The sequence below is a fragment of the Lagopus leucura genome, unplaced genomic scaffold (assembly GCF_019238085.1).
Source record: "Lagopus leucura isolate 7727_CA_CO unplaced genomic scaffold, USGS_WTPT01 Super-Scaffold_73, whole genome shotgun sequence".
NCBI classification, from domain to species: Eukaryota; Metazoa; Chordata; class Aves; order Galliformes; family Phasianidae; genus Lagopus; species Lagopus leucura.
The window spans coordinates 62,563,781-62,578,661 of record NW_024962252.1 but is presented as its reverse complement, the minus strand read 5'-3'; the positions used below and the strand labels follow the sequence as shown (position 1 = coordinate 62,578,661).

The window sequence follows — 14,881 nt, the reverse complement described above, 5'->3', positions numbered from 1 at the left end:
TAATTCCTTCTGTTAAATTTAAATGCAATCCTTCCTTTATACTATACTAATATAGATAAGAGATTAATTACAGTTGTACTGTAGATATATTTATATTCAAATATTTATAATTTTGGAAGGTCATTTTTGTATTGATTTTACAAGATGCAATAAACTAATGCATGGAGTAAGAATGTAAATACAGCAACACAAATTAAATTAAATATCCAGACTTGAGTATAAAAAAAAGGAAGCAGTAATTATTTACATTATGATTCAACATTCTGCATCTTGATTCAATGGAAGTTGCTAGAGGGGAATTTCAGTGTAGACTGGCTTTTACATAAACATTCCGTGCTTCCAGCAGTGTTGGTTTGGCTTTCCTCCAGGAGATAGGATGGTGAGGCACAGAATAGATTACCCAGAGAAGCTGTGGATGCCTCACCTCTGAAGGCATTCATGGACAGCTCGGATGGGGCCATGGGCAGCCTGGTCTGGTGGGTGGCAGCCCGTTTCACAGCAGGGAGGTTGGAACTGGATGATGTCTAAAGTTGATTTCAATATAAGCCATTCTATCATATGGTTCTGTGGTAGCTAACTATAGTAGTTTAATGGCAGGCATCATTTCTAAATGCTAATGATGTTTCTACCTTTGTAAACTAAACAAGGCTTAAGCTTGGGCATTGTCCTGTAGTATTGTGCACTCACTTCATTTTTATTCAGTGATGCTCTTTAATGCCTTTCCAATTTCACAAATCCTATGACAGATATTTGTAACCTAGTGTAGTTGCCTTAGTTAAATTTGTACACTAAGAAAAATGATGAGACTTGAGCAGAATTTCATGAAAATTGTGGTAAAAGAGCTAGTCTTTATTTTTTATTAATGAGACTTTCTGAAACTTCTCTGAAGGTGTGAACGTCGATTTGAAGGGCATAGTAGCCACTCCTACCCTTGTGGAATTGCAGTATCTCCTTGTGGGAAGTTTATAGCCAGTGGTTCAGATGACAAGTATGTAAGTAATGTTTTTGTTTATTTTTCCTCCAAAACTACAGTAGATACTTGTATTGTACGCAATGTAGTTCTTTCATGCACATTCCTAAGATTCAGCTTAATGTGCAAAACTGAGGTCAATTGCACTTTTATATGCTTAATTACTATGTAGCACTAGCATTTGATTCCTGATGCTTTTTTTTTTTTTTTTTTTTTGTATTTTGTGTGGGAAATGAACAAATTTTGTCACTCGTAGTGATTGTTAAGAGCTAATCTCTCAAAATTTTCACAGTACTTGACTCTCAGTTGTCATATGCCATCATAGTTGAAGAGAATGTTATCTTCTGTAACACAGCTTTATGCAGTGTGCATAGTGTCTGTGTATTTTACCATTGGAACTGTGTAGCAACTACACATCAATTTATTTAGGCAATCAAACACAGGGTGGTGAAGCTTTTGTTGCTGGTTTCTTAGGAACATTGAATACAAAATGAAAAGACCCTCACCTGTGTTTAGAATTTTTTGTGCATCCCTTGCAGACTAGGTCCTTTCTCACTGTCTGCTATATTTAAATTCGCTACTCCTAGCAAAGAGTCTTGAGTAAAAGTGTACTGCTACCTTTTCTGAGTTTGCACATAATTTTAACTTAATGTCCTGTATTGTTGGCACAGTGTTTTCCCTGGTGTTTAATAAGAGATAGATACTTGCTAGCTATTAGTATTGCTCTTTGAAATTGGGCTTATAAATGCATTCTTCCAAAATACTTGTTTAGGAAAGCTGTCTAACTTTTAGGTCTTTCTAGGTGACTCATTAAGAAGTTGACTTCAATTTCAAGAAGTTAACTTCAAATTCAGAGCAAATGGAATTTACTTTTGTAGACAGTTTGAAATATGGACTCTAATCATGTGTGAAGGTTTTATTGGCAGATTTGTGAAGATTTGGCAATGACTAATATATTCTCATGGTTTCCATGATAAGATACATTTTTCAAGTTTCTGGTAATTTGCATTTGAGAATGTAGTTTTCAATACAGAACAGAAGCTTTTATTTTATTTGTAAAATGAAACATATCTAATATTGATCCCAGCGCATGATACATACTATATAATTAGTTGAGATCCTAATTAAGGTTGAGAGTGAATAGTATAAAAAGAAGTGTAGTTGTAAAACCTTTTCTCTTTTGCCATAAAGCTTTTGTTAAGAAAGGCTGCTGATAGAAAATAAATTTATAGCTTATGATTTTACCCTTACTCCAAATTCTTGGCAATTGGTAGCTCATTATAGGAAGCTGAATAGCTAGATTGCATCCTGCTCCAGTTGGCACGTAGTCCCCGGTGGGCACAGTGCCAGTCAATACAATTTAGTGTGTCTCATGGGTTGGAATTCTGCATAATTTACATCAATGTCCATAGATGTCTTTCATTGTTCTTGCTGTCCCCACTGAAAATCTGAGTCAAGTTTCAGATTCTGAGAAACTTGCTACAGCTCTACTGTTAGGACAAAATACAGCTCAGGGACATTTGTAGACTTCTCTTTGAAACTTTTTGACTGATTATATTTTTGTCTTTCCTTTGGAAAAAAAGAAAAAAAAATTGAACATGACAAGGAATAGTTCATTAGTTCATTCATATTATTAAACAAGTAACATTCTAACAAATTGACTGGTGTGCAATGGGAACAAGTTTAAGAGTACCAAGAATTCAGATATTTTTGCAGATAATATTCAATGAGTTAATGTACATTAAGTGTTGATGAGTTAATGGCATTATAAAATTATAATATGTAAAAACATATTACTGCTGGTAAAAGTTTATTTGGTTATTCCTAAAATAATGAAATGTATCTTTCTACTGATGAGTAACTACACCTCGATCATCTTTGATTTTAGTTTATCACATGCAATGCTTCCACCCTATGGTTAACAAATACAATTGATTTTTAAGTCAGTAAGGGAAGAACTGGGATATAATTGACAAATATTAATTACAAAATGACTTTTGTATTCTACAATGTTTGCCAGAGAGAAATACATGCTGGCTGCATTTTCTAACAGCAAAATCAAAACCATATTCCTGCAGGGCAAAGAGTAAGAAAACTGAAAGATGTTGTTATAAATAGAGTTGCAACTTCTGTATGCTTTTTACTCTATTATGAAATACACTGCTTGTTTGATGCAAAAACTAATTGGTATAGCTTCTGTTTGGCTAAAGTAACCTCTTACTTTGATTTGAACTGCTTTTGTGTGTGTACATATTGTAAGTCATGTGATGCAAGCGTTCCCGTACCTGGCTACTCCCAATTGAAAAGAATCTTTGCCAAAAACTGTGTAGGACTTGACAGTTTGATCAAAGCAGGCACCCACAGTATCCTGGTTTTGAGCTGTGTTAAGCCTTTTCATAATTCATAGTGATTAAAAAATCTAGAAAGTTAGCATCTAATATTGGTTCCGGTCTTCATCTTAAGAAGCCTAAGGCTGCAAATGAAGTGGGTTGACTCTCTTTTCAATATAATTTCTGTCTGTTTAACAAGCGGACATTTGAAGTTTCTTACTATCAAAGAACAGTGCCAAGGATGTTAGACAAATATTGCTGCTTGATTTAGATTTCCATTTTCCTGGTTTCTGTAGAAAAATGTTTGCCTAAATATTATCCGATCAATGAAATCTTATTCTAAAAGGGTAGAAGTATTTGAGAAGTCTGAAATGCTTCTTTTAAAAATAGAAACGTTCCTGTGCTCAGTGTAGTCCTAGTTACTTTTTTACTTCATGTCTAATTAGGTTCTTTTTTCTTTTTCGTTGTTTTGTTGTTGTTTTTTTTTTTTTAATACCTTGAGGCTCGCTGAATAAATTCCAAGTTCCCAGAAATGAAAAAGGGAATGCAGTAGTAAAGTTTTGGGTCTTAAATCGTTTTCGGATTATGATGTTTCTTTTCAAAATTTAGACTTTAGTGGCACATTTTGGCCCCATTGATGATATCCAATTTGCTAATTTAAAAGTCTGTTTCCATATCAAGTCTCACAGGCTGGGTTTGAGTGACCCATACTGAAAACCCAGAGTATTTTTTCAGCATAAGTGGTTGCTACATCAATAACAAAAATGCAAGGGTATTGTATGAAGTTGTCTTCTGTTTTATTTAAGCTTTTTAATGAAGTGCAGGATTTTACTCATAGTGATACCTTTAAAGCATGTTCTAAATCTGAGATTAAGTGTAGACCTCCAAAAAATGTGAAGGCACCAAATTCAGAAGTGGTAGAGTTTTTCGTCTCTGGAAGGACACTGACAGTGAAAGGAGGGACAAGATACATGGTATGTTGATTTGATACTTATGCATCAATCCTAATCGCTTGCAGAATTCCTGAATGCTAACATTTGTGCAATATTGGTTTTATAGTTAATTCTCACTTTACAAATGATGCTGATTACATACTAGTTAGGGGTCATATCCAAAGTGATCTGTAAGCCTGTGAATAATGGACATGGTTATACTTTCTGACTCAGTTATTTTCAGGAGCAAGATTCTGCACCTGGCACAATGCACACTGTACAATTTGTTTGTAGTTGACAGTTCTAAATAGTTACAAGGTTGATATTCCATATGGAATTTCAGATGTAGTGAGCGATATATTTAATGTTTTATTCCCTGATGTTTACTTAGTCATAAAATTCACCATTTGAAATCAGACGATCTTTTATGACTTTTCATATTGGATTATATTAATAAATTATTTTATGAGAATGAAAAAGGGAGTTATGTAACAGAATTCTTAGTTTTATTTTTATCCATAATTATATCATATGTTACTTTAAAAATATTCCTTTGGTTTTTGTCCCTCAGAAATGTATTAAAAAAACAGTGCTGCTATCTGTTAAAGTCATCATAGACTTGCTCGCATATATTTTGGCTTTGAGAAACGGCAATAGAGGGAGCTTTACTATTTAAAGTAGCTTAAATATTTTAAGCTTTTTTCCTTATTTTCCCCAGTGTTCCTTTAAACATCTCACAGTATACTGATATTTTGACAATGTTTTATTCAGTGTAGGAAAGCACATTTTTGCTTTAGCAAAGTTCCAAGTCCTGTTCCTTGCTGATGTCTTAAGTTCTTTGAGAAGAAAGGTATTTTGGTCTTCGGAACTTCTTGTTTGAACTTTAGCAAGTCACTTTGTGCATGCTTACTACTGGACCTCATATATTCCAGTGCAGGAAGGGAAGTCCTCCTTTTGGATTACTAGGATACAAATTTGCTAGTTACAATGCTAACAAAGCTGAAATGTTCTTTTAAATCGGACTTCTATAGCTACTATATTTTATATTTTGATTTTGCACAGCCTCTGCTTTATTATACTGAGGGAAAGTGTTGCCTAGCTTGAAACTTTTTTTTTTTTTCTTTACTAAATTAGTATATTAGCTACTTCTGGTATATCTCAATGCTTTCTCTGTTCTTCAGAAATCTGAATGCTGTCTATGTGTTAATGGTGTTCAATCCACAGACCCAGATAAGATAGACCAAAGTAAATCACCAAAACTCATTTGGAGGTTGTGTTGTCAGCACTATTTTCTTCCATATATATCTTCTCTTCTTGTGCTGCTGATTAATGTATTATTAATCATATTAGTCTTTCTGTGGTTCAGTTTTGATGTGTAAAACTGAATTGAGCAACAACATTTTTCCTGTGTTTTTTTCTTTGAGTGAAAAATTAAGTCTACCTCAGTTTGTTACCACTGCAGTCAGTTATTCTGATCTTATTTACATGAAAAGCTTTCATATTGTGTCTGGTGTAATATGCTTACAAACTGCATCTGATTAGGTCCAAAATTACATTACATTATCTCAATAGAAAAGAGGAAAACATCCCCAGATCCTCAAAATATAAATGATAAAATTGTGTGGTGGTTTGCCTCTTGCTTGGGACCATGATTTCACTAAAACTTTTTAGATAGTAATGAATGGAAGATAAAGGATTACAGGTGAAGAAAGGCTCAGGGTTTTGATATTCTGCTTTAGATGTATATGGAGGAGATAGGACGTGCTAGTAGTTCAGAAGTTGTACTTATGTGTAGTTCATTATCTCTTGGGAGTTATAAATTTATGCTATCAGTGATATTTTTGTTAGTTATCTTTGATCAACAGAATATGCTCGTTGATTTTAATATTGCATTTGGAAACAAGTAGGGCACCTTCTGGAAATTTGCTTTTCAAAATGTCTGGTAGCAGGGCTAGTATTTATTGCCTCAGTCTATGCTTTGTACCAGAGGGCTTGCAGAACAGAATGTATTATATGAAGCAGTGGTAGGGACTATCTGATATATTTTGAGTTTCGATGTCATAAGCATCTCAATTATTTTTTGTTCAAATTGTGTTTTATATATCCATATTGTTTAACTCAAGCTTTAAAGGAAAACATCTGGAGAAAATAGTATTAGCAATGATTACTGTGGAAAAAGCAGAACTGACGTTGCTTGGCAGAGAAATATAAATGGCAGAGGATGAATGACAGGGACTGCAGACACCTATTGTTAGACAAAATCTATCCCTTTCCAAGGAAGAGTACATCTTTGTATTACTCTTGCACCTCAATTTCTTGGACTCTTTGGGAGTGTGATTGGCTTTTATTACTACTGTCTTAGGAGAGAAGAGGTAAATATTGCTTTCTTAGTAACACAGGAATGACTTTGCAGTGGGCTGCTACTCTGCTGTCTCTGGGTATATCTTTGAAGGTGATTGAAAATCTTAGCTGTGGTAGATTATGTTATGAACCATGGAATTTTATAAGCATGAGCATATTAGCTGCTCTTGTTTGCCTCTTGGTCAGCTTGGACTGCTGCTTTATCTATGGTGTATCTACATCTCAGAACTGACCAGCATAAATCCAGGTTAGCAGTTGAGAGAATTGGCAAATTTATTTATAAGTGGCCACAAAAAAAAAAAAAAAAAAAAAAAAAAAAAAAAAGATCTAAAGGATAGAACACCAATCCTACAAGGACAGGCTGAAAGAGCTGGAATTGTTCTCTTCTCTAGGCTGGGGAGCTTGGAGAAGAGAAGGCTCCAGAGAGACATGAGAACAGTCTTCAGTATGTAAAGCAGGGCTGTAAGAAGGAAGGGTTACAGATTCTTTAACAGGGCCTACTATGATAGGGCAAGGGGAAATGGCTTCAAACTAAAAGAAGGGAGATTTAGACTGGATATAAGGAAGAATGTTTTACAGTAAGGATAGTGAGGCACTGGGATAGGTTTTCCAGAGGGACAGTAGATGCCCTATCCTTGGAGACCTTCAAGGTCAGGCTGCAGGGGGCTCCAAGCAACCCAATCTAGTTGTAGATGTCCCTGTTCATTGCAGGGGGGTTGGACATGATGACCTTTGAGGATCCCTTCCAAATCAAGTGATGTATGATTCTAAGTGTGTTTACTTAACTACTACAAAACATATATTTTCTAGTAGCCTGTCAAAACTGACTTGAGGCTACAGTGTGTTACTGTGTAAACCTTTAAGCCTGTTGTCTCATCCCACTCAGTAGGACTCTATCTCTTATGTTGTGCCTCCCCAGGTCAGCAAGGGGATACTACTGTGGGTAATTATGCCAGCAGAATGGAAATACTAGATGTTAGCTTTTTTGCTGGAGAATATTAGTTATAAAGGAAATACCTTATATTTAAGTATAGGTGAAATAGGAAGTAAAAGTAGATATAAATACCCAAACTTCATTCATGTTTAATAGTTATCTGTGTCCAACAAAACCAGTGGGATGCTAAGAGAGCATGGATATAGGTTTACAATCACAGGTCTTGGGCTTTCTATGAGTATAGCTGAGTACATCTCTGAAGAATTTTGTGGCATTGGTACGTGAGTCCTCTTGTCCTTGTAGCTGATTGCACTGAGCTTGCAAATTTATTAATACGTAGCAATCCACTGTAAAGCTAATGAAATTCTCTTATGCTTGAGCAGCTGAAGGAGGATCCTCTGTATCTTTCTGTAGTAATTTTGTCAATCAATAGCAGTATACAAACAAGGAATGCAATTAAAGTTGATACAGAAGACGGTTTTAGCAACAGCCGAAGAGCCATTTACAGGGTGGATATGCTCCAACTGTTCTGCTTCTATTTGTAACTAGAAGGGAGGTAAATTTTCCTAAAGCAAAATCTTCAATAATAATTCTTCACTCTTCCATACCCAGGTGTGTTATAAAAGTAAAACAATAATATTTGGTGCTACATAAATACCAGGTATAGAATTAAAAACAAGCATATGTATAAAGTTTTGCAATTGACTAATTAAATAGACACTAAAATCAGAAAAAAAATATAAATTGGAAATTTCTAAGAAGTAAAACTCACGTATGGTTTGGATCTTCTTATATAATCTTTAATGAGGAAAATTTAAACTGTGTTAGCTGTAGTTGTCAGTATACATATAATTTTCAAATATATATATATTTGAAAAGTATACCATGTGTTTTGAAAGACCTGATCTTGATGATATTAAGCTTTAATAATGAAGAACCTTATTAATTTTCACCATTACTCCTTTTGTGGTTACATGGAAGGAACTCAAATGGAAAGTGGGATTCTACTGTAATAGGTAATTTCTTGCAACTACCGAAGAAGCTTCCACAACAAGTTGCATTGGAAGAGCAGGGTTTCTCAAAGGGCATATTGTATTCAATATTTTGGGGATGGGCTTGAATAGATTTTCCGTGCTGCTATTGTATAACATGTCTCAGGACTGAAGAGTGTTAATCAGTGCTGAGAAAACTTGCAAAATCTGTTTTATTATGTGTGGAGTTGGCACTGATGCGTGTAATTACAGTAGTCCAACACTTTCCACTATAATTCTGTTTTTAGTTGTTTGTAACTAGGAATGTTTTGTGTTGAAACTTTCCATGCTGGATGTCTGCTCCAGGCTGATTGTTATTTTACATTTTAGAACAAGCATTTCAGGTGCTTCTTAAACTTGAAATTAAGGAAAAATATACAGTTCAGCAGGAGATGTGGGCCCAGTGTAAACAGATTGATGAAATGCAAGCCAAATAATTATATCATGTAGCAAGGGACTGTGTACCAGATGTAATGACACTAATGGAGGCAAAGGGAAGCTAATGTCTTCCTAACAAATCCAGATGTGTTTCATGAAAGTGTAAGCTATTTATTTATTTATCTTCCCACCAGATACTCTAATGCTTCCATCTGCTGGAGCTCATTTGAAATATTACACTGAGCAGTCCTAGGAAAAATTTGGCCATTCCATTCAAAATTTCTGAAGAAGAAATCTCTATTTGTGTAAGGTCAAATTAAATGTGTTAGATGCTAGAGTCTTTTATTTTTTATTTCCTTATTTCCATATTTATTCATTTATTTAAATGATTAATACGTTAAGAAGGCGCTCCAATTTAAAACCACAGTGTCTAGAAAAGTTGGGTATTTCAACTGTTGTTGCTTTTCAGTCTCCATGCAAGAACTGATAAAAAGAATTATTCTGTTGTGTGTTCAATGTTACTATTATTGACTTGCTTCCCACTCTTCCCTTTTCCTGACGGAGTGTAAGCATGTAAATAGTTTGATTCAAATACACATGATTGTGGATAAGACAAGGGGGCAGTTGGTACAGAAGGGCACAAGGTTACTTTGAAGGCAGAATCACTTTATTTAGCTCACCCTCTCTACCAGTGCAGTAAAATAAAGTAGTTTTGCATTTGGATATAAATTCTTTTCGAGAAAGGGCCTTCACCTTCCTTCCCTGTCTCTTGCTACAAATTTAAAGAAAGCATAGGCTTGTATAAGGTGCTAAATACACTCTTATACTGTCGGTTAATCAAAACTGACTACTCCAAATGTTCTCCAAACTTCAAGTGAATGGAAACACAAATGAGTATGTGGTTATGGTTGCAGGAAACCTTTTTGGAAGCTATTGGTACAGGTAAATTATTTTTACTTTTGGCTGACCCTTGGACAGGAATGGAAAGAAAATACCAGTATCTACTGAATCAGTAATTTTATTACAAAAAAAAAAAAAAAATTGTTCTTAATATAAAAAAAAGGAATTGACTTTGGCTGAAGTCTGTAGCAGATTATATGTACATATGCATCTGAGGAATTACTGAGCACTTCCTAGACTGTTTTGCTTTCTGTCTTTACTACATTTCGTTTACTGAAGAACATGTTCTCCTCTATCACTGAATTCATATTTTCAACATTTTTGTTGTTGTTGCTCGTGTCATGATTTTGTTTATACATCACTTACTGGTCTTTTTTTTCTGTAGAGGAGGAAGTGAGAGAAAAATCCAGTTGTTATAGAACAGAAAAGTAATTTGAATGGCATCACAAATGTAGCAGAATTAGCATGATGGCAGCCTACAGAAGGAGAATATTTATTTTGGAGTTACTCTGTTTTTTATGAATATCTGAATACCATTTCTGTTAAAGCAGATTTTTTTTTAAACTATTGAATTTAATAATAATTAGAAGGACAGTGTTTCTCTTTTTAAATCTAATGATTTGGCAATGTTGTAATCTGCTAGCGGTATGAAGCAAATAACTAAGACTCTTTCCTTAGTATTTTTAAATCAGTAAAGTAGAGTCAGTTGTATTGTTTCTGTATGGAAAACTTCACAGGCAAGAACCTGAGCAGTTCTGTGTACAGACAATTTACTAACATGTGGTCTTTTACTTTCCATCAAAGAAAATAATTTCATGCCTAGAGACACAGCATAATGCTTTATTTTGTGTCATTATAGCAATTTTATCTTGTTTGGGTTCCTCTTGCCTCTTTCATCCCATGTGAACTGATCATATTCCAAGCAGTGTAAGTCATTGTAGCTGTGGTGTGGCTGTAAGTTTTAAAACTAAAGCTGCTTCTTATATATTATTAGCAATTCAGTACTTCTTCTGACTAGTTTCCTGAAATATATAAAAAAGGAGAGGGGAGAATCTTACTGTTTGAGGCAGAGTTTCCAATTAACAAGCTTCTTTGCTCTATCCTTTTAGGAAGGGCACGAAGATTTCAACACGTTAATTGAGATCCTACTACTTTTCTGTAGTAGTGTGGCAATACCTATGCGGAATGCTACAAAGGATAAGGATCCAGAAGTTAAAAATACATATACTTACATGTATACTTCTTTTTCTGTCCACTTTTAGATAGCTGACTGAAGCCTTTAGATAGTTTTAATTCTGTATCCTGGACTGAATACAGGTTTTGTGAAATACATAAACAACATGCAATTAAGTAGATTTACAGTGAGCCTCTCAGAAAATACGGTCTTGAATAGAATGTTTGACGCTGAGGACTGTCAGATTTCATTGGTGTTCACTGGGATTAGAGAATCTTTGGAGTTGTCTGTTGAGATTTGTTTTCTGAGTGAGACATTAAGTGTTTTTCCAGAGCTGCCTTTGTCCATGAATCCTTTCATAAATTGGAAAGACTGTTAATTGAATGCAAAAGTTTTTAGGATGTGTATCTTGTAGCAGTTTGCTGTCTGCAAGGTCAAACTGAGTTACTCTGGGGCTTATTCAAGATTAAAAAATTGCACTATTCCCTGTAAATATATATATAAGCATACATATCTATATTTCATTTTAATCAACTTTAGTTAGGCATTTGAAAAATTATCCTCATTTATAGAAATCTCTTTAAAGATGTGGAAGACACAGAAATATATCTAGCTATTATGAAACATTCCTAACTTCACCTCAGGCTGAATCTTTAGTCCTCTTGTACTATATTTTGGTGTATCCATAGTGTTTTACTTCTTTGAGGTGAAAATTATTTCACTGTTTTTTAGGCTTACGTATTTGAGATGCATTCGAGTACCTTTTCATATAAACTGGGAGGACACACAGAATCTGTCACTAATGTGGCTTTTAGTCCCTTTTTGCCACAGGTAAGTCTTTTTTTTTTTTTTTCTTTGTAATTAAAACATGTAAAATGTTCACTCAAGTGACTACAAAAAGAAATACGTATAATTCAAAGAAGGTTTTAGTGTCTAGAATCACCTAAAAAAAAAAAAACAAAACAACCTCAGATCTTACCATTCCTGAGGGATAATCATACTTACACAGCCTATGGTCCTTTCATGTCAAAGGTTAAGCATACTTTTCCAAACTTCTTGTAATGGAGTGCTCAGAGGGTTATTTCTGCTCCTAGATTCTTACAGATTTTCAGCAGTTTACCTCTTCCTCTTTGATCTCCCACTGCTTCAGATTTGAAAAAGAAATAATCATGTTTCCTTTTCTGATGCTACTTTGAGAATAAGCTCATAATAAGATATTGTATGATGTCATCCACTTAATGTCATAATTATGTGAAATGCGAACAAAGCTTAAGAAATAAGCAAAGGTTTTATTTATATGCACGCACATCTACTTTTTGTCTATTTATAACGTAGAAGCTGATGTACATGAATATTCTCACATTTCAATACGTAAAACATTTCTTCTTAAAGACAATACTTTAAACAATAACCAGATATATGAATTGATGTCTATATATGTGTTACCCTAGAATACACAGTAGTTCTTTACTACCTCCTCAACAAGGGTTGCTACTATTCAAAAATAATTAAGGAATAAGTACAATTATTTTACATCAAAGAGTATTGTTTTATTTACATTTCTCCTACTTCCATATATAAAAGAATGTGCTAGCATTTCTGTGACTTTAGAATTTTCTAGAAGTCTTACTCTTTGAGTACATGTTATTTGAGCTGAGGAAATGTATAATTATGATCCTGTGATGAGCACTATGTATTTCTGCTCTTTGGATTCAGCACTACAATACCGTCAGTAAAAGGGTAGAGTTTGTGAAAATTTGCATCCAGATTAAGGCTAGTTTCAGAGTTTGTACTCTGCGAAATATAAAAGATGTTTTAAACTGAAGAATAGAAGTGACTTCCTGTAGCCTTGTGGTATCCAGATCTGAAGGTCCTGCTGTTGGAATGGAGCAGAATCGGCAAAAGATAAAGTAAATGCTGGCTTATGGGGGGATCTAAGCCAGGCTGGTCTAACACAGCGTGCCTTGTGACACAAAACCTTTCATACTGAACTTTACAAAACATCACACAGTCAGTTTAATATCACAGCTAAGAAACTAGATCAGAAGTTCAAGGACCTGAAACCCTTTTCTTGAAGAATTCCTCCCTGAGAAGTGAGAACTGTAGATTTGAACCATATTACAAATTACATATTTCCCCCATGTAGAAATGGGGAAAGATTTGGAAGCTGATGTTATCAAGAACACTGTTACAAAAAGAAAGAAATGTGCAGAAATCGCACTTTTAAAAGATTACAACTAAAAAGTAGTTTCTGTTAACTAAATCCTTCTCTATAAGGCAGTCTGTAATGCTTTCTAAATACGTTTTTTGGGGGGGAGTTACAGAATCAAGAAAAAATAAATACAGCTAGGCTTTCCAATACAAGCTAGCATAAAGTTACATTTGAAGGTGCTAGGACAAGGCAGGAAAGGAAGCTAAGAATATCAGTTAGACTGTAGAGTGGGGAAAAAAGCAAGTCACAAATGAATTAGAAAATAATAATCCTGTGCCTTGAAAGAAAGACTTTGTATTGGGCAACCAGAGTCTTCAACACTGGATGATTTTTATACCTACTACTTGTTAGGAATTTAAAATTGACTTTAGTTTTCTTTCATCTGATGTTTGAATGAATATGGTTAAGAACTAGATTGTGTTCTGAATAACCCCTACACAGAGCCCCATTACATTCGAAGGGGATCTGGTAGGGGAAAGACTAAGGGGTGAAAAAAGGGAAATGACTGATTAGTGAAATTTGAACATTATGGCTGAGCTTTATGGTGGAGAGATCCAGCCAAGAGTGAGGTGTATTGGCAGCAATCCAGTTCAGTGGTTACTTGCCCAGCACCTGTCCATGATGCAGTTTGTTCCAATCATTATTACAACTCTTAGTTCCATGAATGTTCTTCCAGAAATAAGGGGGAAATTTTTTTTATTTTATTTTTATTTATTTATTTAAATGACATCCTGTGTCCTTTCATTATACTATGCTCTGGAATGGCTTATAAAATGTTTGCCATGAAAGCCGGTAAAGAAGAATCAGATAAAAGTATTGGCTTTATCCTAGTTCTATTTTCAAGCTGATTTCTTAGTTTTAGCCTCTCAGTGCCTCTTTCTGATTTCATTAATTGGTCAAAATTTATATAGGGAAAAGTGTTAAGCTTATTATACATATTAATTGCATTTAAATCTATTTTAAAGAATGTGCATTAAGAGAGATAATAATTTTAAGCTATAATAACTGCAACTATTAACTACAATACAGTTGTGTGAATTGAAGTTAAAATAGAGGGGGAGTCTGCCAAATAGAGAAGCTATCAATCATCTCTTTATGAAATGTTGTTAAAGCAGAATAAAAGCAAATGAGGAGACTATTGCTGTCTGCAGGTTTTTGGTGGCTTTTGTCTAGCTGACTAGACTATAAGGGTCTACATATTCACCTTCCTCTTATTAGGTTGGATGGTATTATTTTCTGAAGTCCCTACAAATTGAATTATGTGATGTTTCTTTGAAGCTGATATGCACCAGAAATCACTGAAGGCATGGCATTTTAAAATTGTCATTTAGAAAACATTATCATCTTCAATTTTTTTTTTCCACAGAAGTTCAAATGCAAAGTAGAAGTGGTTGAATTGGAATCTGAATAGAACAGACCACAGATTGTTTTATCAAATGCTTATTTTACACGTGTGGAAGATATTAATTCAAACCGTTAGTCTGTAGAACAATTTTTTTGTGTTAATGTATAAGTCTGATTTTGTGTTCAGTGAGTACAGCTATATTTCAAATAATATTAGTTACAGGTATATTGTGACAAGATTATGTTAGAAACTAATATATTATTGGGCAGCTGGAGAAGTTTAAATTAATAGCAAAGATCTGAAAGACTCTTTCA

At 34.3% G+C, this 14,881-nt stretch overlaps 1 protein-coding gene across 1 annotated transcript in view; it reads left to right on the top strand.

Moving 5' to 3' along the window:
- Positions 1-14,633, top strand: part of WDR27 (WD repeat domain 27) — a 55,643-nt gene extending 41,010 nt beyond the window's left edge. Inside the window, exons 22-24 of the mRNA XM_042874748.1 lie at positions 890-992; positions 11,743-11,841; positions 14,589-14,633. Coding sequence (XP_042730682.1) covers positions 890-992; positions 11,743-11,841; positions 14,589-14,633 — 247 coding nt within the window. The remainder of the gene's footprint in view (positions 1-889; positions 993-11,742; positions 11,842-14,588) is intronic.
- Positions 14,634-14,881: the final 248 nt, after the last annotated feature.